This window comes from Styela clava, chromosome 4, assembly GCF_964204865.1.
Source record: "Styela clava chromosome 4, kaStyClav1.hap1.2, whole genome shotgun sequence".
In the NCBI taxonomy this organism is placed as follows: domain Eukaryota; kingdom Metazoa; phylum Chordata; class Ascidiacea; order Stolidobranchia; family Styelidae; genus Styela; species Styela clava.
The window spans coordinates 4,229,651-4,254,967 of NC_135253.1; the positions used below are offsets into that span (position 1 = coordinate 4,229,651).

General features: G+C 34.7%; 4 protein-coding genes across 4 annotated transcripts; 2 read left to right on the plus strand and 2 right to left on the minus strand.

The window, feature by feature from the left end:
* Positions 1-1,200: 1,200 nt before the first annotated feature.
* LOC120327135 (intraflagellar transport protein 57 homolog) lies at positions 1,201-8,306 on the plus strand. The gene is made up of 11 exons (XM_039393537.2): positions 1,201-1,529; positions 3,379-3,487; positions 3,787-3,949; positions 4,050-4,168; positions 4,246-4,414; positions 4,601-4,688; positions 5,067-5,161; positions 5,590-5,721; positions 7,365-7,494; positions 7,944-8,041; positions 8,130-8,306. Exons 1-11 carry the CDS (start codon positions 1,481-1,483, stop codon positions 8,217-8,219), a joined length of 1,242 nt encoding a protein of 413 aa, XP_039249471.2. The 5' UTR covers positions 1,201-1,480; the 3' UTR covers positions 8,220-8,306.
* On the minus strand, positions 8,234-10,284 carry LOC120327136 (neuferricin-like). The gene is made up of 4 exons (XM_039393539.2): positions 9,817-10,284; positions 9,321-9,461; positions 8,909-9,095; positions 8,234-8,803 (listed from the first exon to the last, which is right to left on the minus strand). Exons 1-4 carry the CDS (start codon positions 10,178-10,180, stop codon positions 8,599-8,601), a joined length of 897 nt encoding a protein of 298 aa, XP_039249473.1. The 5' UTR covers positions 10,181-10,284; the 3' UTR covers positions 8,234-8,598.
* A 1,191-nt stretch (positions 10,285-11,475) lies between these two features.
* LOC120327134 (V-type proton ATPase catalytic subunit A-like) lies at positions 11,476-22,002 on the plus strand. Its single transcript, XM_039393536.2, has 14 exons — positions 11,476-11,679; positions 11,894-12,022; positions 12,372-12,446; positions 13,621-13,760; positions 14,427-14,564; positions 14,950-15,101; positions 15,519-15,681; positions 16,116-16,224; positions 16,460-16,529; positions 17,001-17,168; positions 17,486-17,635; positions 18,288-18,405; positions 18,850-18,944; positions 20,214-22,002. The coding sequence occupies exons 1-14, from the start codon at positions 11,598-11,600 to the stop codon at positions 20,476-20,478; spliced, it is 1,854 nt and encodes a 617-aa protein (XP_039249470.1). The 5' UTR covers positions 11,476-11,597; the 3' UTR covers positions 20,479-22,002.
* A 1,151-nt stretch (positions 22,003-23,153) lies between these two features.
* On the minus strand, positions 23,154-24,778 carry LOC120327137 (uncharacterized). The gene is made up of 4 exons (XM_039393540.2): positions 24,480-24,778; positions 23,984-24,127; positions 23,632-23,785; positions 23,154-23,408 (listed from the first exon to the last, which is right to left on the minus strand). Exons 1-4 carry the CDS (start codon positions 24,743-24,745, stop codon positions 23,265-23,267), a joined length of 708 nt encoding a protein of 235 aa, XP_039249474.1. The 5' UTR covers positions 24,746-24,778; the 3' UTR covers positions 23,154-23,264.
* Positions 24,779-25,317: the final 539 nt, after the last annotated feature.

The following is a 25,317-nucleotide window of genomic DNA, read 5'->3' on the forward strand; positions in this document are numbered from 1 at the left end:
TGGCGAATACAACAGTGGAACACTATGGATTGTTTGGAAATATTAGGTGAAACATTGGATAACTGAAATTGCCGTTGATGCATATTCTTGTTGGACACGTCAGTGTACATAACGATCGTTTCAATATTATGTTGTTGTTCTTGTTTTTCTTTCGTCGTGATAAAATCGCTTTTTTCTTCGAATACTGGACCTATTGCTTTGAAATTTTCAGTGATTAAAGATTGATTTTTTTCGCCAGAAGGCTATTACTTTTACTTATTTCAAAAATTTCTGTGGACTTCAAGAGATTCGTTTTTTATGCGTCAGAATAAAGAAATAGCGACACCTTTTGACGGGTCCATATATTTGAGCATAGCTCTCTTGTTTTTGTATGTAATTATGTGTGATGTTTATTTATCATTATTGTCTTTATTTTTTTTAATAAACGATTGAATCCTTAATCAGAAAAATAAAAAAATGAATGAATAACCAATCCGAATCTTGGGTCTCCTGATCTGATGAACCATAGTACAACAACTAAACTGTGATAATAGCGCGCAAAGAAAATGTGAGGGGCATGGAGGACGCTTGATTATATTTCAGTTATGTGACCACGTCCAAATTGATTGAACCATGATTTATTATAATATTGATGGTAAAATGTACTGTGACAATAACTGTAGAAAGAAGTTTTAGTTTTGGCAGGTTGTATGCATGGTTAGGCCTACCATACGTCCCGCTTTAGGCGGGACGGTCTCGCTTTTCAGCGTTTTGTCCCGCCGTCCCGACAGGTCAGCCAAAAGTCCCGCTTTTGCGTCCAGCATGTTACACGAACATGTTCTTGTTACCGTTGTTGCTGTGTAGCGAGGCGCTAGCCTACTTACTGAAGGTGAATGCGTTTGTTTCCCGCTGATTCCCATTGGTAGCAGACGTATCGCATGTAAAACCAATACTAATTACTTAGTCCAAATTCGAATTATTTGGACAGCGAATATGCGCATGAAATTTCGATAACAATATGTTCAATAAAGCCAGCCGGGACAGCTTTGAAAGTAGGAATGTTTAGGCCTATGTAGTAAAATCGAAAAATGTAAAGTTACAAAATCACAGCTAGGGGGTCATTGTTTTTTGAGGCGTCCCGATTTGAAGTCACAAAAATATGGTAACCCTATGCATGATAAGGCGCTCAAATCTTTTCTCGGTTACGCCGAAATGTCCATTTAATATATAAAATTGACTGTCAATACTTTTACTGTCAATTAGTTAAATATTTTGAATTGAAATGGTGATTTTGAACTTGAATGAATTCTGAGGTTGAAGGTCAGAAAAACATTCACGGGCCATCTAACCGCTACATTTAGCATCAAAACTAACTAAGTGCCAAGTTTTTTCTGTCCAATACGGCTGCCAGAACGAAGTGGGCTTCTCGTACATTTCCTCGTCTTCGGTGATCAAATACCTCTCATATTCAAGGGCTGTTTGGGTACACTGTGGCAGTATAATGACGGATGACGTTAGAAGAGGCGGAGAAGATGAAGACCGTGGCCCAGGTACGGTACGGTACCGGTATGATTTGTGTGTTGTTTTCACTTGTCAGCTTGTCGTAGGTATGTTAAAAAAAATTTGAAGTCAATCGGATTTACCGTATTTCTCGGCGAATGAGTCTACCCGGTCAATAAGACGAGGACCGTTTTTAAGACTAAAAAAATGGGTTTTTACATATACCGGTACCGGTAACCTGCCAATAAGTCGGGGTTGTAAAATCGCATCAACATCGGAATCTCAAATTACCATGCAATGCCCTTTGAGCGGTCACCGCGTTTGCGCATTGGTTAAAATAGCCTACCGGTATAACGACGTTTTCTTGTAGCGTAATATTCAATCCATAATAACTACGGGAATTTAAACTCTTTAAATTTTCATCTAATTGTGTTCAACTCACGATTTTTTCCACCATAAAAGAACATTCCCTAATACATAATAAGGCGACACCAAACAAATTAAAATTATTATACTCGCCTAATAAGACGACCCCCCCCCCAAATCTGGCCGAAAATTTGGGTCTAGAAAAGCAACTTATTTGCCGAAAAATTCGGTAAATAATAACTGCGTCAGTGGATGGATCTAAGTCAAAATAAGAAAACAATACCAAGTTTGCGAAAAACGGTCAAGAATTAACGGAGATATCGGCATTTTAGTACCGCCCGATAGGCCAATTTTTCTCCATAAGGTTAGCATTACGCTGGCTCAAAAACTGTGACCGCAAGAATGTGAGACCGATAAATAACAATTTCTATCTTCGCTATTTTGGAAGGTAATCAAATGAAATTTGGAACGAAAAGATAACGTGAAAATATAAACCAAATAAAACAACTTTACAAATTCTTTTCAATGAAATAACAGTCTTTTTTAATTAATTATGTACAAGAAAATGTCTTAATTTCTCGAAGTCAATAAACTGATTTAAAGCTTCCATATCTGACTGTATTCACTGAACAATTTAAAATCTACCTGCACGTAAGATATTTACTGTGTTTACGAAAACTCAGAACGAGAAAATTCAGCGCCCGAGATGATGTCGACAATTCGGTCGATAACTATCTGCGAGTTGACAGACTCACGCTAAGATAGTATTAAACGTGTCTTGAAATATTTCGTAGCGTTTTCGAAAAACGCTTGCAAATTCTGTTTTTTTTAGAGAATTTTATTTATTGTGGAAAACATTCTATATTAATCTCTAATCTCTCGATATGCGTCACATCTATGAAATATCAAGGCTCTTTCATAATTTAATTCTGGCAACGGTCAATGAGGCCATCGGCGGATTGTCGCAAATTCAAAGTCGGAGGTGGGTATGTTAAATGAACAGTGGTTCGTTCCGGCTAATAATTAACGATGTTCGGATCGAGCAAACTTCACAAAAATTGGCAAGTTTCAAGTTAAGAAAGAGACACGCGTGTCATTATAGATTTTATAGGTGTCATTAGACGGGATCATTAATTTGTAGCACGTTTAAGTTGGAAGGTATTTTTAAAAGATTCGCATGATAGGAAATATTTGCGCTAATGGAAAAATTCAAAAACAAGGTCATAGTCGTGTTTTTTATCTAATTTATGTCAAAATTTCATGGAAACACTAACTATCGCTGGCAATCCGTAGCCGTTTTTATATGCGGTACTCAAGTATGGCGGTAACGGTACCTAGCAGAAGTGATGCGTACATTTTTTATTGCGAAAATGTGCGTTTTGTAACATTCCTACTTGTCGGTCTGTAGATGTGGGTAGTACGGTAACTTTACTTTATTAGTCATGTTGGGTATAAATTTTTGGTTAAGGGTCCATGTACAAAATCCTGAATTTGAATAATCTCGATTTTATCTAATTACATTCCAATTAACAGGTGCTTCATATCAAGTATTTGAAGTGATGTCAGATTTGCTGGATAAGCTGAAATTGTTAAATTTTGAGGAAAATTTCATGAGGCCAAACAACATGAAACCTCTAACAAGGTATTATCAGCTATGAAATGGGTGGGGACTTTCAGAAAATCTTTGGTCAATACTCAAAGGGTTTTTTGACGGTGAAAATAAAAGATTGTGATAATTGTAATCTCGTATTGCAATTTATAAAGTGGGTCAAAAATTTCAGTTTGTAATTTCGCTTCACACATACTTTTGTATAATATTTACAATGATGCTAACAGCAGTCACAAAAATGATTGTACATTTGCTGTTCGAACCATATTTCAGTTTTTGAATACAAGCCATCTGTCTCTTTTTATTTATGACATCTTTTGGTTTGCTCACAGACATTATTTTGCGGTCCCTACAAATCCTGGTGAACAGTTTCATGCATTCACTTCAATTTCTGCCTGGCTTCTTAACATCATTGGTCGTCCATTTGACATGCCACAAGAATTTGATGATCCCAATGCTACTATATCAAGTATATTGGAAGAAGTAAAACGAATGGTATGTATAACAATTTTTTAAATCATAATTAAACATTTTCAATCGTGGAGAGACTAAATATTGTATTTGTGATTTTTTATTCTTTCTTGAAAATTTTCAGGGAGTCGCGATTGATTTTCCACCATCCAAGTTGAAGCAAGGATGTGGAGAATATGTTTGTTATATCCTTGATCGTTTGACTGAAGAAGCATTGAGGTCAAGTAATTTCCAGTGGGGAAGGTAAATATTGTCATCTAGATAATTTCCATTTATTCAGGTGTATCCTATCATAGGTAAACCATTCTCATTTTATACAGCCCATCTTACCCAGAGGAAGCTCAGGAAGAAGAAGTTATACAAGAAGAGGATGCTGCTGAATTGAAATTGGATAAACTAGAAGATGAAATGGCTACAATGGGTGGTGATGATGCATCAGATGAAGAAGAAGACACGCACTTTATGGACTTAAAAGTTGCCAACAAGAATGTATGACATTGAATTTGTATATGAATGGAATTCTGAATTTATAAGCAGATAATCCGATCATCAATTACTTCTTCATCAATGAATTCTTAAATCATGATAATATATGTATTTTGCTGCATATTTAATTTTATGGTATATTTTGCAGAGTCATTTTAAGTTTTTTTTGAATCATGATAATCATTTTAGGATAACAAACAAGTGGATATCTTACAATCTACCACAAATGCAGATGAGTGGAAACTGGAAGTGGAAAGGGTTACACCTTCTTTAAAAGGTGTTGTCAGAATTTTATAAACCTATGATTTGCCACCAAGAAGATATTGGTACTGAATGTCTGATTAGAGTTGGCAAACTGCAACATTTATATTGGAACCCAACATGCATTTTTTCAACTTAGTATATAACTCAATAAGCTGTTGGGTCAAACACATATTTTGAGACAATGATGATTTTTTCAATAAGATTTTCTATATTATTGCTTGAGTAAAAATGAGACTATGTCAACTAATTTTGAATGTATCCAAATATTCGATTCATTAACAACTTTTTTTCACTATGAAGACTGATGCCAATATCCTTTAAAGTTAAATAATATAGTCAGAAAGTTTCAACAATTATTGTGTAATTTACATTTGTGTTTCTGCACACCCAGTAACAATCAGAACAGACAACAAGGATTGGAGAACTCACGTTGATCAAATGCATCATCATAAAGTTGGGATTGAATCATCTTTAATAGAGACAAAGGTGCAGTATATTATATAAAGTGATGGAAGATTTCTTCTAATTTGGGGATGTTAAGAATCATTTGAATTAATTCCCATTATTAAATATTCAAAACAACATCAAAAGTTGAGCATGTCCAATTTTAGAGTAGAACGAACCAGTTATTGAATTTGCGTAAAAAAGATCATGTACTTGGTTTATATAAAAAAGCATCTTCTCTATGCTTATTGCAGTTGAAGAAATGTGGTAATCACATGGATTCATTGACTAAGTAATCGCAATTTCAAATACTCTGTGTATGTTACATCACTGCATTATTTCTTTAAAATGGTATATTTGCTACAGGGCTGAAATAATTCTTAGTTTGTTCTTTGTAAATCATGTTGTGTTTGTGTCCGTGATATTAATATTAAATTCGTTTGTGACTATAAACTTTATAATTTTTGCAGTCTCATCTTGACAAGCTTCACGATGAAATTGGAAGAACACTCGAAAAAATTTCAAGCCGTGAAAAATATATTAACAATCAACTGGAACATCTAGTCCAACAATACAGGACCGCACAGGATCAACTTGCTCAGGTTAATATTCTATCTCAGGGCTACTCAACTATTAAAATTACGACGGTCCGGCCATTCCAAAATATATATTTTAACTATGCAAACACAATCTGAAATGCATAGTTTGACAAAATACAAGAGCAATGATTCGGTGCCGACATGACAAAGCTTCAGTTGTGTAACTCAGCGCCGACTTTGCTGAAAATATTTTAAATATTCGCTCCCATAGCACCCGTAATAATATGTATATTTAAAAGTCTCCCAGTGACTTGAATTATTTTTGAGACTAAAAATTAGGGATATATTAGTTGTGGAGAAGAACGATATTTCCAAATAATATTATGAAATACCACAACGTCTATAGGAATTTTAGCAAAACGATTCACTAGGCGACTTTGTGTTCAATAGCAAAGTTATTTGTTAATCGTTAGGCTGAGAAATTACATTTCTTTGTTGTTGCCAGGCAATAATTCCAATCTTGGTTCTATCAAGTGAGAGTATACTATTTTGCAAAATCGGGTTATTTTTCTATTTTAAAATTTCAAAAATACAACTAAAAACTGACAAATAGCATGTGAAGACACAAAAACAATGTATATTCGGTGGAAAATCAGCTCTCACACTCGTACTATATCCGGAGTCGCGTCTGCGGTTTGATGTTTAAATCCACCATTAGGAGAGTTACAATGTCCCAGCAAACGGACAACAGCCGTGTAGAGCGACGCACGCTATGGGGTGAAATTGGTTTTGGTGGGTTGAAACTAAAATTTCACCAATCCAGTTTTTTCTTTTTTTAGTTTATCCTTTCCAACACGACAAACCATCGTCTGACATTCTTTAGCGTCAGTCCACTGTAAAATATTCATAACATTGGCGAGTGGATGTGCCTTCATAATCTCGCCGTGGAACAGTCTGAGAATATTCAGGTTCAGTGGGGCATGCCCTACTGGGCACAATTCGACAGTGTTTAATACAATAAATGCTTAGAGGCCTATACATGCGTTATATATTTTTTCTAATATTATCATTCGACCCATGGTACAATATGTAATATATTCGAGAATCAAAAAATTGCCAGATTTGGAGTCGAAAAAGAAAATAATTTAATTTGTATACGGATTTTTTTTTAACAATATCTGAAATATTTTGGTTGAACATTGATTCTGTTCTTTAGATGAGAATGCTGATTAATTGTTTATTTTTAAATGCATACTTCGTTGAATTTTGACAAAATGCCCCATTGTGCCCCACGAGTGGAGTACAGTGGGACACTGGACAAATGTTTCTCAAAGCAATCTGGTGGTAAGATGTGTGTCGCAAGAAGATTTGAATAAAAATTACATTTATAAGCCCCCCCCCCCCCCGAAATGTGAAATGATTGTGCAAAATAATTGAAATGAAAAAACTATTGCACAGGGGTTCCTAGAGCCACTGGAATCTTTCATTGGGGTTCTTTACACCAAAAAGGTTAAAAATTACCAGACATAGCTAATATTGCATATGAGCATAATATCCTGTCACTTCATCTAATCTTGTCCTTTGAATGTTTTTTCATATTTTCCACATAACAAGTTTAAACCACAGTCGTCATCAGGAAATTGTGGGCAATGGGTCACACTGATTTGAAAAATAATGCAGTAAGCTGATCTCATTTTTTTAAACAGACGAAAGAGAAATACAGACAAGGGAGTGGAGGAGTGACTCAACATTCCAGAACATTAGCGGAAGTTACAGAGGAGTTGGAAAAAGTTAAACATGAGATGGAAGATAGAGGAAGCAGCATGACCGATGGAGGTATGACATTTGAAATCAATTTTCTATCTTGACATGGAAGCTCGAAATGAGTCCACAATACCGAACTTTAGGCCAGGGCTACTCAACCATTTTTCACCAAAGATCTGTGTACAAAACCCAAAATTATTGGGTTATGGTCTTTTCAGAAAATATATTTCACAATACGCCTAAATTTATTTCAGTGCTTACAGTATTTAGGTTATTAATAAAAAAGCGATCCACCAAGACGTTTATTAATTCGCCAAAGTTCTTTTCGAATAGAGTGATCCAAATATTTAAAACTAATAAAACAACCTCTGAAACTATAAATCAAAATAAGAGGAAACATTCACGAGCCTAATGTAACAAAATAAATTAAATGCGGTTCAAGATCAGGCCCGGTCAGTCAGTTGAAGGCTGTACCGAGTATAGTAGCCTAACATAAGTTTGAAACACTGTATTGCATTTAGCTCCACTTGTCCGTATCAAGCAATCACTCAATAGATTGAAAACGGAATCTACACAAATGGATATAAGAATCGGAGTAATTGAACATATTTTAATGCAGGTATGTCTCCATTCATATGTGTACAAACAACCTGGTTATCTATTTTTAGACCACCTAAACCAAAAACAACTCATAATTGTAATTCCAGGCTCGGATGAGAGACAAAACTATAATGCACAGCAACATGAATCAACCAGATGGTTCTGCAGAGTATAATTCATTCGGAAAAATGTATTAAATGCTGCTACAACATTGTATATTATTATTTATTTCATTGCATGATTTATTTTTCTAGAAATAAGTAATAAAAGTGTATATAACAGTACTGTGTAAAAGTGCAATAATCGAAACAAGCTTCAATATGAGACAGGACAAGTTAATTACTCTTGGGTGTCAGGTAAAAAAAGTCCTGTAGTGAGACATATTGCAATAGAAAATCCTAGGGCCAAGGCACTTCTGTAATATTCAGTCTCGTTAACTATAAATAACATGTTGTTGCTGAGTGTAGTGAAAGCCTGTAACAAACAAATATTGTAGTACCGTATAACATATTGCAACAGAATTAGAAAACATACTATGCTACTTGCAACTATGAAAAAAAACAATTGATACATTATTCAAATTTTGCATGAAAATGATTTTGGATCACAGCCTTTGATTTCTTGTAGGTATGGATAATCTAAGTTTCCTCTATTGTCATCAACTTCTGTGTGTCCCAATGAAGGTGGCCCGCTATCACGAATACATACACAGTACGCATTCTTTACTCCAACCGGTTTGAGCATCCTTGGTACCCCAACCCAGTCCCTTTCTATCCCCCCACTGAAAAACAAAATATTTTAGTAGTATGAAATTGTTGAGCTTTTACAGTTTTCAAGTCACATTTTTAAACATTAGTTTTGTAATCTATTTTGAAACTTTTATTACCTTTTCGTTGAACACCATACTCTAGAACCCGTCTCTTGCGTCCATTCTGAGTTACACCTTGGAAACAACTTTTCATGCTCCTCTTCTTTTGCCTTTAATTTCCTGGCTTCCATCATTTTATTCTGCGCTTCTCTCAATGCTGCAGTAGGTTGTCCATTCGCATCATAAAAATTCCCAATTAGCTTTCCTAAATTGCATAAAATAGAAAAAATGGTCACATATTGGTTATACAAAGAAAAATGAAAGCAAGAGAATGTAAGTAAATACTGGTAATCTTGGGATATGATACTTGGCATTGTTAGCCCTATGAGCATTTTATTAGATTTAAATCAAAGCTTATAGAGCGGTTACCATTAGCTAAAAGTAGCATGTCATTATTCCAATATATTTAAAATAGGATTATGCAACTTACCAACATACGTGTAATCTTCTTCATAAAATGTAACCCAATTTTCATATTCCCCGAAATGTTCAGCGCCTACCCCAGTAAGGTCATCAGTGAGCCCCTTATCAGTGAAATCACCTGTACTATATGCTTTAGTTCCATCTCGACCTAAAAGCAAAAGAAGCAACATGTAGCAATAACTTGTTAATACAAATTGAATATCTACAACTGAGGTTGGATATACTGCTTGTCTAATATTCAAATTATCATCGCTTATATCATCAAAACAAAATTATGTTTTAGTCGACCTAATAACTGATCATGTGCAAGTTAGTTGCTGGACTCAGTGCCACTTCTGCACTTGGGATTGACGGTCAATTTCTACCTTCAAGTTTGACAATGAAATGATGTGATCAAAAGTTTTATTGTCTTTGCTTAGAATCCGTATGTTATTTTGAACAGTATACCAGTATGTACCTTAGAAATTGAAACGAATCATTAATTACTAAATTGAGGATCATACCAGCAAAGAAGTCATATCCTCCGCCAGGTTCATAGAACTTAGCCCCTTTTGAAACATCATAAACTTTTCCTAATATAGCGAGATACAATCCCTTGCTATCCTTTCCACCGCGGTAGTGGTTCCATAGCTCTTCTTTTGTAAACAGCCGATCATTGGTCTTTTCCGAAATTGACGACTTTTCAGAAGCCGGCGCACTTTTTTTGGCAGCAGGTTTATTTTGTTTTTGTTGGAAAGAATCCATGAATCTTGAGCCCGATTCGAAAACATAGGCCTTGGCGGCTTCAATTTCTGTTCCATAATCTCGAACAAAATACCCGATCGCAACACCTAAAACAAGCACGAAAATTCCAGACTTGAAACCCATTCTGCAAAGAGGTAGCCTAGACGTTACCGCAGTTGACTACTGAGACACCACATCACAAATTCAAGCTTCGTTGGCACGTCATGAACTTTGCATGCTCGAATAAACTTCGCTTATTCAAGCTAACATTTCTCTATAATTGATTTGTTGAGATCATGTAATACTTGCGAGAACAGGATTAACGCCAATAATATTGTGGTTTAGGCCTAGGGTACCGGTACCGTATGTGGTTTACATTTACGAGGGTGAAAAGGCAGCCGACCGATGTGCAAAATCATGTTTTTATGCAAGGGTCGATTTCAGTCACCCTATATCAGTTTATGGGAGAGGTGCTTGACGATGTAATAACAAAAACGTTCCCTAAGTTCCAGATGGATAGGGTGTAGAGCAGCTCGTCACGGCGGCTAACTCCCCGGTTAAAAATCTAAATACACTTATCGTGCAACAAAGTTACCGTACCGGTACCGGTACAGAAGCTGACGGTCGTACTTTTTGGTATCCACCTATTTAGTTTTATAAATCAATGGAACCATCGTTTAACGACTTGATATATGTGGGATCGTAACAAATTTTTCATTCTTGAAAAACCAATTGGTTGCACCACATTCATCTTTCGAAGGAAACATCTCTGGTTTATCAGCGGGAGGTCAAAACTCGTGACAGGCATGTGAGAAGCTAATGATGCGTGATCGATAAATCATTCTTATTTAATTTGTTCTTGTGGCGTTAGGGTTGCGAAGATCTGAAGATCAGTGCCGGACAGCCGGTGATTTGATTTTAAAAGCAATTCTAAGCAAAATGCACGAGTAAAACAGCTGGCTACGCACGTTATATAGAAAATAAAGATTGGGACTGCACTTGATGCTTGAGATGGTGCTGAAGTGAGAAATACCTACAATCCAAGTTTCGCACTGCCTTCGTTTATTTTTCAAAAATTATTCGTTAGTAATGTTTACGTGGACTACCGTAGGCTATATTACAATATTAGTGTACCGGTATGTTGGCTGGTTGACCTAGAGCTGTAGAGTAATGAATGTGGTTTGATTAAAATCTCTACCAAATACTGAAATAGATGAGAATTGGGGTTTTGAGGTTTAATATATTGAAATTGTAGTTATCTTTATTGTTCATTACTGCATTATGTTAACGCGAGCTTATTCCATGTGTGTTTAGGTGAGTGAACACGTACGGTTCTCTTCTTCTTGGCAAAATCTTCCATCTTATATTCTGAACTTTTTAAATCTTATGTAAGGTCTGAAGGTGTTGTTTGCTCTCCTGATTTCATAATCAGTTTTTATTCGTTTGCTTTTAATAGTCTTATTCTAATATCGATTGTTCGTAGGTTCTGACCATATAGTGTATTTAGCGGTGGACACTTTTTGTGCAAAGATTCAACTCTATTAATCTTTATTCGGAAATCATGGATTTTAACAAACTCCCCAAAATAAAAGATGTTGAAAAAGAAGGAATGCTCGGAAAAGTATTTGGGGTATCTGGTCCAGGTAAACCCCTCTAATACATTTTACTGTCTAGAATCAGTACATCTTCATCTCAACGCTTTAGAAAATAGTTTTGGGAAATCTGAACTGGAAATATTTAATACAACTTTAGTTTTGGCGAACTAGATGAGTTTCAATAATAAGTCTTACTCTCATTATGGCATATATATTTTCAATCTGTAACTACATTACTAATATTCTATACTTTATCTTACAGTTGTGATAGCTCAGCACATGTCTGGCTCTGCTATGTATGAACTTGTCAGAGTTGGTCGATCTGAGCTTGTTGGTGAAATTATCAGACTTGATGGCGACAGAGCAACAATTCAAGTATATGAAGATACGTGTAAGTGAAATATTTCAAATTGCATGAACAGGAATAACTTTTTATTTGGGTATTACAAATTTCATTTCATTGGTCGGTACTCCCATTGTATGTGTACCAGGTTAGGGTTAGGCCATAATTTTATTCAGATTTTCCTTATTTTAGTTCTATCACGAGTTCTGGGACTGTCTGCGTTAGCCATGTGAATATCCCCCTGCCCATAGGTTCCAGTCCCTTCACACAACTTGATGTAAAATGGGCAAACAAAATCCAAATTGGTACACATACTTATGTAGCGCCCATAAGTGAACAATTCTCCTGCACATTATCATCAAAAAAATTTATTGAAATATATACATTCATTTTTCAGCTGGGGTAACTGTTGGAGATCCTGTATTACGAACTGGGAAGCCACTGTCTGTTGAACTTGGTCCTGGAATATTAGGTTTGTTCATGAGTATGAGTGACTAGTCAGTTTTTTGTCTCTTTTGAGGTTTGAATGAGTCTATATTTTTGTATTTGTAAATTTGTGGTGCATCAACTTAGCAAAACGACAGAACATAGTACTATAATATAAAGCAGGGATGGCGAACCACTGACCCGCTGGTCACAAAGTGACTGACCCGCCAAGGCACGAATAAAAAAAAAGCTAACATATCAGGGATAAAAATTGATAAAACCGGCCTTAAATTAATCTAACAATAACTATTATAATGTACCATCAATTGGGCAAGGCCGCGATCGCTCATATTCAAATTGGTAATTTTCAGGTCGGTATGGTAATTTTAAAAACCACTAATCTTGACTGCATGTCTGCACCGATGTGAACCGTTATTCAGCTCTGACATAGTTTATGACATAACAATGCCATTGATCTGTTCATTTCTCGCAACGTCTTGCCTCTTTTGGAAGTGCAGCATCTGCAGACTGTTTCAGGGGTTATTTGAGAATTAGATGCTACTTTGAATTTTATTAGTTTTTCGCCTACAATGCCGTTGAAAAAACGAAATCTTTCAGATCTCAAATAAAAATCTAGATATTTAAATTAACAATCGGGCAGTGTAAAAGTGCCTTAATGTGGTTGAAAGCTGATTGAAAAATATAACACTATCAGAGTGTAATTACCTACAAATTCTTTGGAACCGCGAAATAGTTTGCCGCATCATCCTAAACGTTTTTGGTAATTCATATGCGTGTTTTCGTACTCGTAACATAGGTTTAATAGTTGTGACCCACTCCCTTCTGTTCCGCGATAAAAATATAATTTTTGACCCATTCATTGAAAACGGTTCGCCATCCCTGATATAAAGAATTACAGAAATAAAAAGATGATTTTTGATCTCAAAGGAAGGGCAAGTGTTCAAAGAGCTTATAGAAATGTCACACCTTTTTGATTACCTATATTATTCTTATTAACCAAGAATTTTCAAAAAGGCATTAGAAATTAGAGATGTATCGGTATTTGACATAGATATTGGCGTTATTTCACTAGTTTCAGATTGGAATTGGTGAGAAAAGTTGAATTGGTACATCACTATTAGAAATGGGGATGAAACATGAATGCTTGATATTTCTATTGAGGGATGTTCTGTGATTCTTCTTTTTTTATTGTTGTTCAGGAAATATTTATGATGGAATTCAACGACCTTTGCGAGATATTAAGGATTTAACAGATTCAATTTATATCCCAAGAGGTGTCAATGCAACTGCACTTGATCGTAAAGCAAGATGGGAATTTGTTCCTTTGAAAAATATCCAGGTAGATCAGATTTCGTTTTATTGAAATGAGCGTGGAAAATATGAAAAGAAATCTTTGCTTTTAATAGACTATTCACTCTGATATGCTCTTAGGCAGATCTATACAATTTCCGGTGCTCCCATAGTGTGTGAACCAAGATAGCGAACACCGGATTGTAGTATGTGTACCAGGTTAGGGTTGGGCCATAATTTTATTCCAATTTTCCTTATTTTAGTTCTATTACGGCTTTACGGGTTTGGGACTAAACAAGTGACTTCCGTAGTGTTTGTACCTGAAATTATGGCTAAACCCTAACCTGGTATGCATACTACGTTCTGGTGTCTGCCATCTTGGTTCACATACTACGGGAGTACCCAATTTTAATTTAAATACTTTAGTCAGTATATATTACAAAAGAAAATTATATCAATATGAATGTAAGTCACTACTATTATCATACTATTTGTATTATCTGAGAAGGAACTTCGATTTTCAAATATTACTGGGAAAGTAACTTATATGAAGGATGATGTATGATATATTTCGTCATGATTTGTAAAAGCAAAGGCTTGTGTGTTTGAGCTTGAAATTTTTATGCTTTAAATTTATTGACTGTGCGGAGGATCAATACAACACATTTTCAAAGTATTGACAACTTGATTGTTGATTCATTTCCTCATTTTGCAGGTCGGCAGTCATATAACAGGAGGTGATGTTTATGCAACTGTAGTAGAAAATTCACTCTTACAACAAAGATTGATGTTGCCTCCAAAATGTCATGGCAAAGTCACTTACATTGCAGAACCAGGGGAATATGATGTCACAGTATGTGGTTTTCAGTTGCATTTATTGATCTGTCGAATTGCATTAATGTGCTTTTAGTAAACCTGAAGATGAATTAAGTTTGTGCGGCTAATGAAATTTATCCTTGAATTAGAGGTATTTTTGTCATGGTCATGCTTAGATATCTCACTATATGTAAATGTCATAACAATTTATTAAATATATTATAGTCTATAGTTTTAATGGTAGTAATTAAATAAAAATACAATAAAATGTTTGAACTTGGAAAAAAATCAAATCAATACTTGTCACTATCTGTATGGTAACGTAATATTGATGTATAATATTACAAACCATCACAAATACTCACTGAAAAGCGAAGCTCCATAGTATTCATTGGTGCCACTCACACTTTTCGTATTGACAGGATGTCGTTCTTGAAGTTGATTTTGATGGGAAAACATCTCAATACCAAATGATGCAGGTATGGCCTGTACGTCAACCTCGACCAGTGTCTGAAAAACTTCCTGCTAATTATCCATTACTTACTGGACAGAGAGTTTTGGATGCTTTATTTCCGTAAGTCTAAATTAACTGGCAAGCAGCAAACGATGTGGCACAGACTACAGAACATTAATTACATATGTCTAAATACAGGCACACTTCATCAGGATGGTAAATAGAGATGTGAGGTTAACAAATATAAATATAAAAATAGACTGAAACTATATATATTCGATCTTGTTTTAGATAGATTTCATAAATGCATTCCAATTGGTGGCTTTTTCGAATATTGTTAGATTCTTATTAGTTGTACTTGTTTACTATAGATAAGCCATATCGAAATAGTTTATTATTCTAGAATTTTTGTTGTATTCAATTTTAATTACCAAGTATGCAAGAATTTAGGTTGACTGAAGCTTTAGTAAAAGCAACCAACCAACAAATCTAATGTTTTATTCTAATATTTGTTTTTCTTGTTTCTTTTCAATACAGGTGTGTTCAAGGAGGCACTACTGCAATTCCAGGTGCCTTTGGCTGCGGAAAAACTGTAATTTCACAATCTTTATCCAAATTTTCAAACAGTGATGTTATTATTTATGTTGGTTGCGGTGAGAGAGGAAACGAAATGTCTGAAGTATTGAGAGATTTCCCTGAAGTAATTTCTTCTTGTATTCATTTGTGGAAAGGAAAGACAATCAGATAAATTAATTATATGACCAAACATGGATTATACTATTCTAGCTATTCAGCTATCTTCCCAGACTCATGGACTTTGATTTTGTAAGAAGTCATACCTGACCATCTGTTACAGCGGTAATATTCAAACATATCTTCATCCTCGAAGGATTCGAACCTGCAAATCCAAGTAAAGAAAATAACAGTTTGATGACAAGTTTTATTCCTCGCATAGCATGATGGGCCACTGCTAATCATCGAAACTGTTTGACAGACAAATCTGAGAACATTTGTATTTTTTAATATAATTTAATATAGTGTTTCTGAAGTCTATTTCTATAAAAGAGTATTAATTCCATTCCTGCAAATTATCTTTCATTTCTGCTTATTTTTATATTATTTTTTATTTTTCAGCTCACGGTTGAAGTTGATGGAAAAACTGAGTCTATCATGAAACGAACTACACTTGTTGCTAACACATCAAACATGCCTGTTGCCGCTAGAGAATCATCTATATATACTGGTCAGTATTTAATTTAAGGTACTCCTGTGGTATGTGCACCAAGATGGTAGAGTCATTCGACTAGTCCTCAAACTCGTAATAGAACTAAAATTAGGAAAATTGGAATAAAATTATGGCCTAACCCTAACCGGGTACACATATCACGATCCGGGTCCGCCATCTTGGTCCACATACTACAGGAGTGCCTAATTTAGTGCTGGAAACAGTCAAGTTTGAGACAATTTTTTTATCACAGGTATCACACTGTCTGAATATTTCAGAGATATGGGATATAATGTTGCTATGATGGCCGACTCCACATCTAGGTATGTTTTTTATTTTGTGATATTGTACATTTCTCTTTATTTTCATCCTCCATAATTATGAATATATGAGGAAAAAAATCACCAGTTATTGCGATTGATAGTAGATCTAACTTATTGACTAAAAGTCTATTCTAAATGCATCCTTCGGTTCTTAGCTCATGACTCGTGAGACCTATTCAGCCAAGAAAAGCATTAATATTCCTTGTTGTCGAAAGTGGTCTCGCATCAACTGCTGGATTGACCACGGATCGAACCTGCAATGCCAACATGGCTTGTTCAAATTGATAATGATAACTACTATATTTACCTATTAATCAGCTAACAATTGAATAGGATATTAGCTGTGGAAAATTTGTAGAGAAAAGAGTAATACTGTGATTGGGTAATTTTCATTATTTAAAAAACCATATATCAAAAGGTATTCACTTGTAACAACATTGATTAATTTTCATTTTATTTGGTGCATAAAAGGTGGGCCGAAGCTCTCAGAGAAATATCTGGTAGACTGGCAGAAATGCCTGCAGATTCTGGCTATCCTGCTTATCTCGGTGCTAGACTTGCTTCCTTTTATGAAAGAGCTGGTCGAGTTAAATGCATTGGAAATCCTGGTCGAGAAGGAAGTGTATCTATTGTGGGAGCGTAAGTACCTCATACTAGTTTTCAAAGTTGATCAAAATAGCAGCTCATTTATTACAAATGACATGATTCAAATGGTCTAGATGGCGAATAGCAGACAGCAGTTTGGTGTATGTTTAAAACATCTTATTGGCTTTTTTTCTATATATATATGAGATATGATCATATCTATAAGCTGCATTTCAATCTACTTTAGGAAGCATCTTTAGTTGCTAGTTTCGTTGCTTTAGTTTTCAATATTCGAAAAAAAGGCAAAATGTCTTTACAGCAGCTGTTTTTATGATTTACTGTATATGAGTTTTCAATTTCCTTTTTTGCAGTGTTTCTCCTCCTGGTGGCGATTTCTCAGATCCCGTAACATCCGCCACACTTGGTATTGTTCAAGTATTTTGGGGTCTTGATAAAAAGCTGGCACAAAGAAAACATTTTCCGTCAGTGAATTGGCTGATTAGTTACTCCAAATATATCAGGTAATCTCATGAATGTTAATTCGATTGTTGTTTTATTTGTTCATTTTGCCTAGTTTTATGCTTTTTGAAGGACCTACAGTTTATATCCACTTAGTTAGAAACATGCCTATGCCTGCACCACTAGTCACACTTCGTGGTTTTGCAGGTTTAAATCCTACAGGGGATAATTATGTACAAGTTGATTGCTGGATACCTGCTGCCTCACGGTTGTTCACCTAACTGTGGGTCAGTTATTAAGATCAGAGATCATCATTTCTTATGATTGATCTTTCATCTCCCTTAATGTGGATATGAATTTATTATCCTAAATTATGAACTTATGTTGATGATAAATTGATTTAAGGTACTCAAAGTGCCAAATTTGTGTAGAAAACATGTTTTAGTTTGTAGTTTAGCCAAGCACAGGTAATGGTTCATTTATTATACCAGACAAATTTTGCTACAATATCATATCATTAGTTGTTGGGGCATATTTGCATGGATTAAACTGAATCATCATAATGCTAAAGCAGGAAATTGCGGGATTGTAGTTTATATTTATCTGTTTTTACATTGTCTTTATATGTCTGCATAAGTAGAAGAGAAGGATTAATACCTCATTAGCGAACTATCAATTGATGTTTATTTTTAGAAATTGATTTCTTACTTACAGAGCTTTAGAAGAATTTTATGAAAAAAATTTTCCGGATTTTGTGCAACTTCGAATGAAGGCTAAAAAAATTTTACAAGAGGAAGAAGACTTGTCTGAAATCGTACAACTTGTAGGAAAGGTAAGTTATAGGTAGTCATATGGAAACTTTTAATATACCATGTTTTCACTTTGGTCAAGGATATTATACAAGCAGCAAATTATGTGTAAGTAGCTCCTATTTGGAAGAACTAGAATCATCTGGTTTGGCGTTGCATCCAAGGTGAAATACTGGGCATGTAGTTTTCAACTGAGATCTTCTATCTATGATGCATAAGAATTTTGTGTTTTCCATTTGTAAATATTCTGTTGAAGTGTAAAGGTTTGTGCTTCACGACACAAAAAGATGATTAGATGAAACAAGTTTCTTGAAACAATGTAGAAATAAAATAAGTTTTGAATTATTTAAGTTACCATACCGTATACTCTGCTATAAATTTTTAATAAAACTCGTTATAGCGCTTCATTCCATATATAAATATCGTTTTTGTTTATATTTCGTTGAATATGTCCTTACGTTCTACAGAGTTCATTAGCAGAGACTGATAAGATCACTCTTGAAGTTGCCAAACTGTTGAAAGATGATTTTTTGCAACAAAATGGATTTTCTGCTTATGACAGGTGGGTGTCATTGATATCTAAATTCAATCGTGTAGGGCAAAATTTTTCCAAACTTATTGGGCCGTGGACCCCTATTTGAGAATCTTAGTTTTGATAGACCCCCATACTGAGCCGTATCAATGTCTGTGCCTAACCAACGAGGAAGGATGATGTTTCATTTACAAAACAACAACATAAACGACATTAATGTGATTGATGAGGTTGCTTTTTACTGCACTATTTATCAATTCTGGCTGACATTCTTTTCATGTCGTTGCGGAACCCCTGTGCAGTCATCACGGACCCACAGAGGTCCGCGGACCCCAGTTGGAAAACCCTGGTGTCGGGAATGAGGTCATATGCGAAATATATTATCTCCTCGAGTCCTTGTTATCTCTGGGTGCTTCACGTAATCTAAGTTCTTTTATCACATCTATTGCCTGATAGCAGACTTGGACTGATTACCAGATGAGAAGCCGTAGTCTGCTCCATTGTTTTTTCCCTTTGGGATGAATTAGTCCTAATTCTACAACACTGTGTTGTCTGTGTATCACAACCACTTACAATCAATTCCTGGTGTAGACAACTATGTACCAGAAGTGTTTGTGAGATCAATATTTTAATACCATTCCATGAAGAAAACATTTTTTTCCTTCATTTATTATTGAGTGATTTGTCAAAGATGCCCTAAAAAAGATGACAATTGTCCACAAACAATTGCGTAAACAGTCTAATATCGTTACCAATTTGCTCATACCAGCCCATCTTATATTTATCATCGAGCACTAAAAAATCATTGAAAAATACTTGAAGTTTGGTCTTATTACATTCTCGATTATAATCAAATTTGGCAAAAAGTGAAGGATTTTCTCTGACAGCTGGATGTTGCTATTTGGTCCGCTTATAATCAAGAGTCAAATTATCAAGCAGCTAGACATTCTGCACTAGCTCAATCGAGTTTTAAACAGAAACATGAGATTTGTTGTTTAATTACAATTGCCAAAGTGGAAGTATTTACCAAGTTTTTCTGATGACATTCTTTTCATCATTGATTATTATTTATTGTTTTACATTTCCCTGTAGTCCCAATGAGATGCAATAAATTGTCTAAACATACCTTATTTGTCACTGAAATAAAAAGATCTGTATCAACTCGAGTATGTGACATTTATCGAGTGATACAAACCTCTGTAGAAATATCAAATTTGAAATTGAATTCAGTGTAGTATTTTATTCATCTAAAAAACAGAAAGTGACAGTACTTTAATTACACGTCCTATATTTTTTCAGATATTGTCCATTCTACAAAACTGTTGGTATTATGCGCAATATTATCGCATTTTACGAAATGGCTCGTCACAGTGTTGAATCGACGGCACAGTCAGACAACAAGATCACTTGGACTGTAATTCGCGAGAGCCTAGGTGATGTTATGTATCGACTATCGTCAATGAAATTCAAAGATCCGGTCAAGGATGGTGAAGGGAACATAAAAAAGGATTATGAGCAATTACACGATGATATGCAGACTGCTTTCAGGAACTTAGAAGATTGATCTTTGTATAATATTTCCTACATTCTAAATAATCAGTTGTCCATCGTAAAGTAACTATAGTGCTGAAAAAACCTGGGACGTTCTTTTGTTAAAATGTTGCACTCAAAATAGAACCACAGATTTTTTGTGCATTTCTCTTCATGCAAATTTTTTTCTTTTACTTTTCACTGCATTCAAAAGCAGGGTTCAATTAATTATTTCCGGACTGAGTGAAGTTAGGTCTACCACCTTCATCTGTGAAAATAATCATATTTGATATTAACACACTTTATTCATAACGAAGGAAATTTGGTTGAGGGAATTTAAATATGTGTCATCATTCGAAATTTGTTCAATATGGGATTTCTGGGTCTCTTAAATATTAGCATTAGCCTTCTAAATTATATTCTCACTTCGAATTTTTTCAAGTTGTGTTCAAAAATTCTTCAATGTTGAATATGAATTATGTGAATTAGAGATGTCGTTACATCATGTCACCAGAATTAAACAAATCAGCTGATGCTGTTATATGGGTATATCTCATTATGCGAGAGGCCATTTATGACAAGATTGAGAAATTACAATTTTGAGAAATTACAATGTTGGTGATAACATTGTCAAAGTTCAAATCTGCTATCATTTTTCTTATTGAAGTTCATATAATAGTAAAATTCTTCAAAGTCATATTCGGAACAAGTTCACCAAGTAGGGTATTTTGTTCACAAATATAATTATCGATAATAGTTCAAGGCAATGCTCTGTTAATATTATCATGAACCACATTTGTCTATACGTGCATACATACTTGATTGCAAGAATATTATTTAAATTACAGTACGAGCAGTGGTAGATTTTAATAAAGACTGTTAGATTTCGTTAAAATCACTTGTGTTCTATATTTTGGAATCCAATTGGAAAAAGAATTTGTCAAGTCTATTTTATTGGCCACTAAGCTTTTTCATTAATATTCATTGGTCTGTTTCTTGGGATTTTTCGTTAATGAACTCTTCTTAATGAAACAACTTTGAATTGTTTTTTATTTGATGGTTTGTATATTTAGTCCAAAATTATAAAATACCTGATATATCTGAATCGTTTGATGTTAATTTTTTTTTGTACTGTGCAATATTTATTATAAGTAATGTACAAGTTCATTTATTCCAATTGATCGTCTGTGTTTCTAAACATTTATTGTATTGGATTTAAAATTGAATTATACTATTCACTTGGTCATATTAAGTTGGCCTTCCATTTATCAAAATAGGAACACTTGGTAATAAAGTTTTAGTAAGTGAAGGCTTTTTTCATCTTGCTGTCTGCTTGGCCGCATTTCGTTTGGTATTTCCTTCGAAAAACTATTATATAAGCAATGATTTTTTTTTGTAGGTCGATTTTCATTCCCGCATATTTTTTATGTAAAATATCCGAGTATTTTGCATAGTTCTGTTACTCGATATTGTCATCATTGGTTACATTATGTCTCATCGTCCTGATTTTTCTTTATATCTTAGTCGTGTTGATAAAATATATTACTGTATTGCAGAATCGAGAGAAGTTTGTTGGGATAAATATTCGAAGTTCCACCAGTTTCGATATTTTTTGAATAGTGTGCAAGTGATAACAAGGCTACCAGAGAATGCGCATGTTTAGTAACTGGTTAGTAATAACGTGATATCGTTTAATTTTACAGCCGCTATTCACGATGCTACAAGTTTTGTTCAATCCTTGGGTCGTATGTTCCATCGTATGATTTATCAACCATTGTTTAACTTACCCACTGAAGCCCCAAAACTGTTTTCAACTCAACGTTCTTATGAGCAGCCTTAAAAATTGATGGGCAATTCACTTCAAAATTGTGTGCGAATGAAATCCAATAAATCTCAATGAAATGTCAGTGAAGTGTGTAAACTGTAATGTAAATATCTGGCAAGTCTTACTTAAGCATACATCACAGTTTAACAAAGCTGAAATAAGATCCAAGTTAGACATACAACCAAAACGACAAGAGTTAAGTTACGGTACCCCATCACGCACTCGTTCAGCCTACAGCGGGTTAACCAGCTATTGCCGTTCTGGCAATGTTATACGGTGAGTCAATGCGCTCTAAAGGTCCACGAACTCCTAAATTACATAAGATAAATCCATGTCTAAATAAATCAGCACCAGGACCCAATCCATGAGAGTCTGGCAGTTGATAGCAGAAATCGGGAAATATTACCTGCAGTAATCGCTACTTTGCAGTTTAATTTTAAAATATTATATCACGGTATATTGTTATTATTTTTTGATATTGTTGAAATTAGTCATAAAACACTATTATCGGGAAATATTAGCTACATTGAACATCGCAATGCTCTAGTTTAGTTTTAAAATTGAAATACCCCAATCACGAGAACCAATTGCGCAATAATACAAAATGCCACAAACCGTCGATAAAGAGCAATAAATAAAATGAAGGCTCAGCCATCATTTACAATATATGTTTTCCTTAGTTAAAAGAACACTGGAATCGAACGTAGTCATGTCTGATTTTACAACGCTTACTCGATAAAACTGGGTACAAACAAATATCACTTTGTTGAATTGCTTTCGCGAATGATCGATTTCCAAAAACCACCTATTCTCAATTAAATTTCTAAACAACAACTGTTCGTAAATTTACAAACTTCGATGAAGATTCAACAAAAACACAACTATTATGCTTGACAAATTTATTAAATTCCGATTCCAGACACATTCCTTGAAAAAGAGTGCAAGATATATATCTCATTTTCTTTCATCTTGACGTGGTACCGACATTCCGATGACTAGAACGGCGGCCCCGGCCAGCCGTCTCTGCCATCAAATATTGGCGGGGGATTGCCAGTGTACACCGGGCGCGGACGTGGATAAAAGGTGGTTATAATAGGTACTTTGGTCTTGGATCCTTGGCAATGGCATCCATACGGAATCTATAAAATAATAAGTAATTTAGCGCTGGATTTCCACATTTAAATAATTATAATTAGCGTAAAATATCAATGGCAAACGGCATTATTATAGCCGTATAGTATTTGGTAATTTTACAATGTAAAATTGAATCTAAATACTGCAGATATTTACTTAGGGACACAAGAAATTTGAACACCAGTATATTAGATCAGATGTAATCATAAAATGATTCAATCAACTCACCCTAATGTGAACGTATCTCAGATAGTATCTTCTTTGTCCACAAGCATCCTGATAAAACCATCGTCTTCTTTTTACCCATCTCCAATACGTCCTACAGTAACAATTATACCGATATCCACCATAAACGCCATTCTTGCATCGTGAGCCTTGTGTCCTGCAATATTCAAATATATTAACTTACGGATTCCACTCATATATGGAACAGGTTGTTTGTCATTTTTCGGCGGCTCGCAATAGATTGATAATGTTGCAATTTGCAACGCACAAAGTGGTAATAAAAAATCATACGTTGGACATCTATTTTGACAAAACAAAATACAAATAAATAATAATAATGATAAGATGTACTAACTGGCACGGATATCCCCAGAAATAAAGTGGTCTATAAAGGTTAAAATAAAATCCCCTATAGTAAGCACACGAGGCCTTGAACAGACATGATTGCCAACGACACTTTGGGTTTGGTACAGGACAGAACGATTGCCATTTCACGTATCTGTAAAAAAAAACAATATTCGAGTTATAATTCAATTATTTTGTTACTGGAATACAATACGTGCTAAAAACATTATACAGATGTATATATAAATACTTTCTGAAAGAAAAAATGTGTCATAAATATATCTATGCAGTTTATAAAATTAATTTGTAGAGATAAGTGAGTGTGAGACAAATGCGAATGGTATTTCTGCTTATTGAATCGATTTCGAATAATGCATAATGCGATATTTTACTGTCTGCGATTAGCTCTGTCAATAGTTACATTAATGGTGACAACAAATTAATTTTGAAAGCTCACAGCATCGGCGGCAATAAGCATGATATCATTAATATTATGATAATATTACCTGTCATTCGGACAAATAGGGGGTCTTCTGCCTCGAAAACTTTTTGCGCCTGACGCACCTGCCACTGATAAGCCCTTGGGAGCCGACACACTCTTAGCAGATAAAGACTTTTGACCAGTGGAATCAGTATCTCCCTCTTCTCCTACGTCTGTGGCAGGATTATCTTCTCCCTCTTCTTCACTTTCAGGCGGACTATCCGGCCCAGGATCCGACGCCCTTGTTACAACCAACAGACCGAATATAATTGCCAACCATAGGATCTTCATTCTCAACTAGTATGTTCGTCATTCGCCAACAAGACGGCGATTTGATTTCGGACTTCTGTACGACGCCTTTTATGCGAATGACCGTCACATATTTTCTCTCGATTTTTTTTTCAGCTTCTTTCTTTTTTATGCGCAAATATTTGACGTGATTCATACAAACTTAAATAGAGCAAGCTATTGGTGTTTTATTTAACATTAAATCACACAATTTCTGCATATATTTTGCTTACAATATTTCAATTTTTGTAACTTCAAAATTGATATATTTCCAAATATTATTATACACTGTGTATCGTGTCATTTGTGATCAATATGACAACATAAATAAGCAACATAATATATTTAAGGCCTGTAACATGCCCCGGCGTTGTAAAATGTAAGGAGGTGTTAAGTAGAGGCGGATGGGACAATCTTTCGCTATGTATTTCAATATACAAGTTTTGCTTGTATAAATATCATAGACTGCTTTTTATGATAAATATGTAATATTCATTTTGTGAGAATATTTGAAATTTGTTCAATTACTGATAATATAAAACATGTGATAAATGAATTTTTTTTATGTTTTTCAA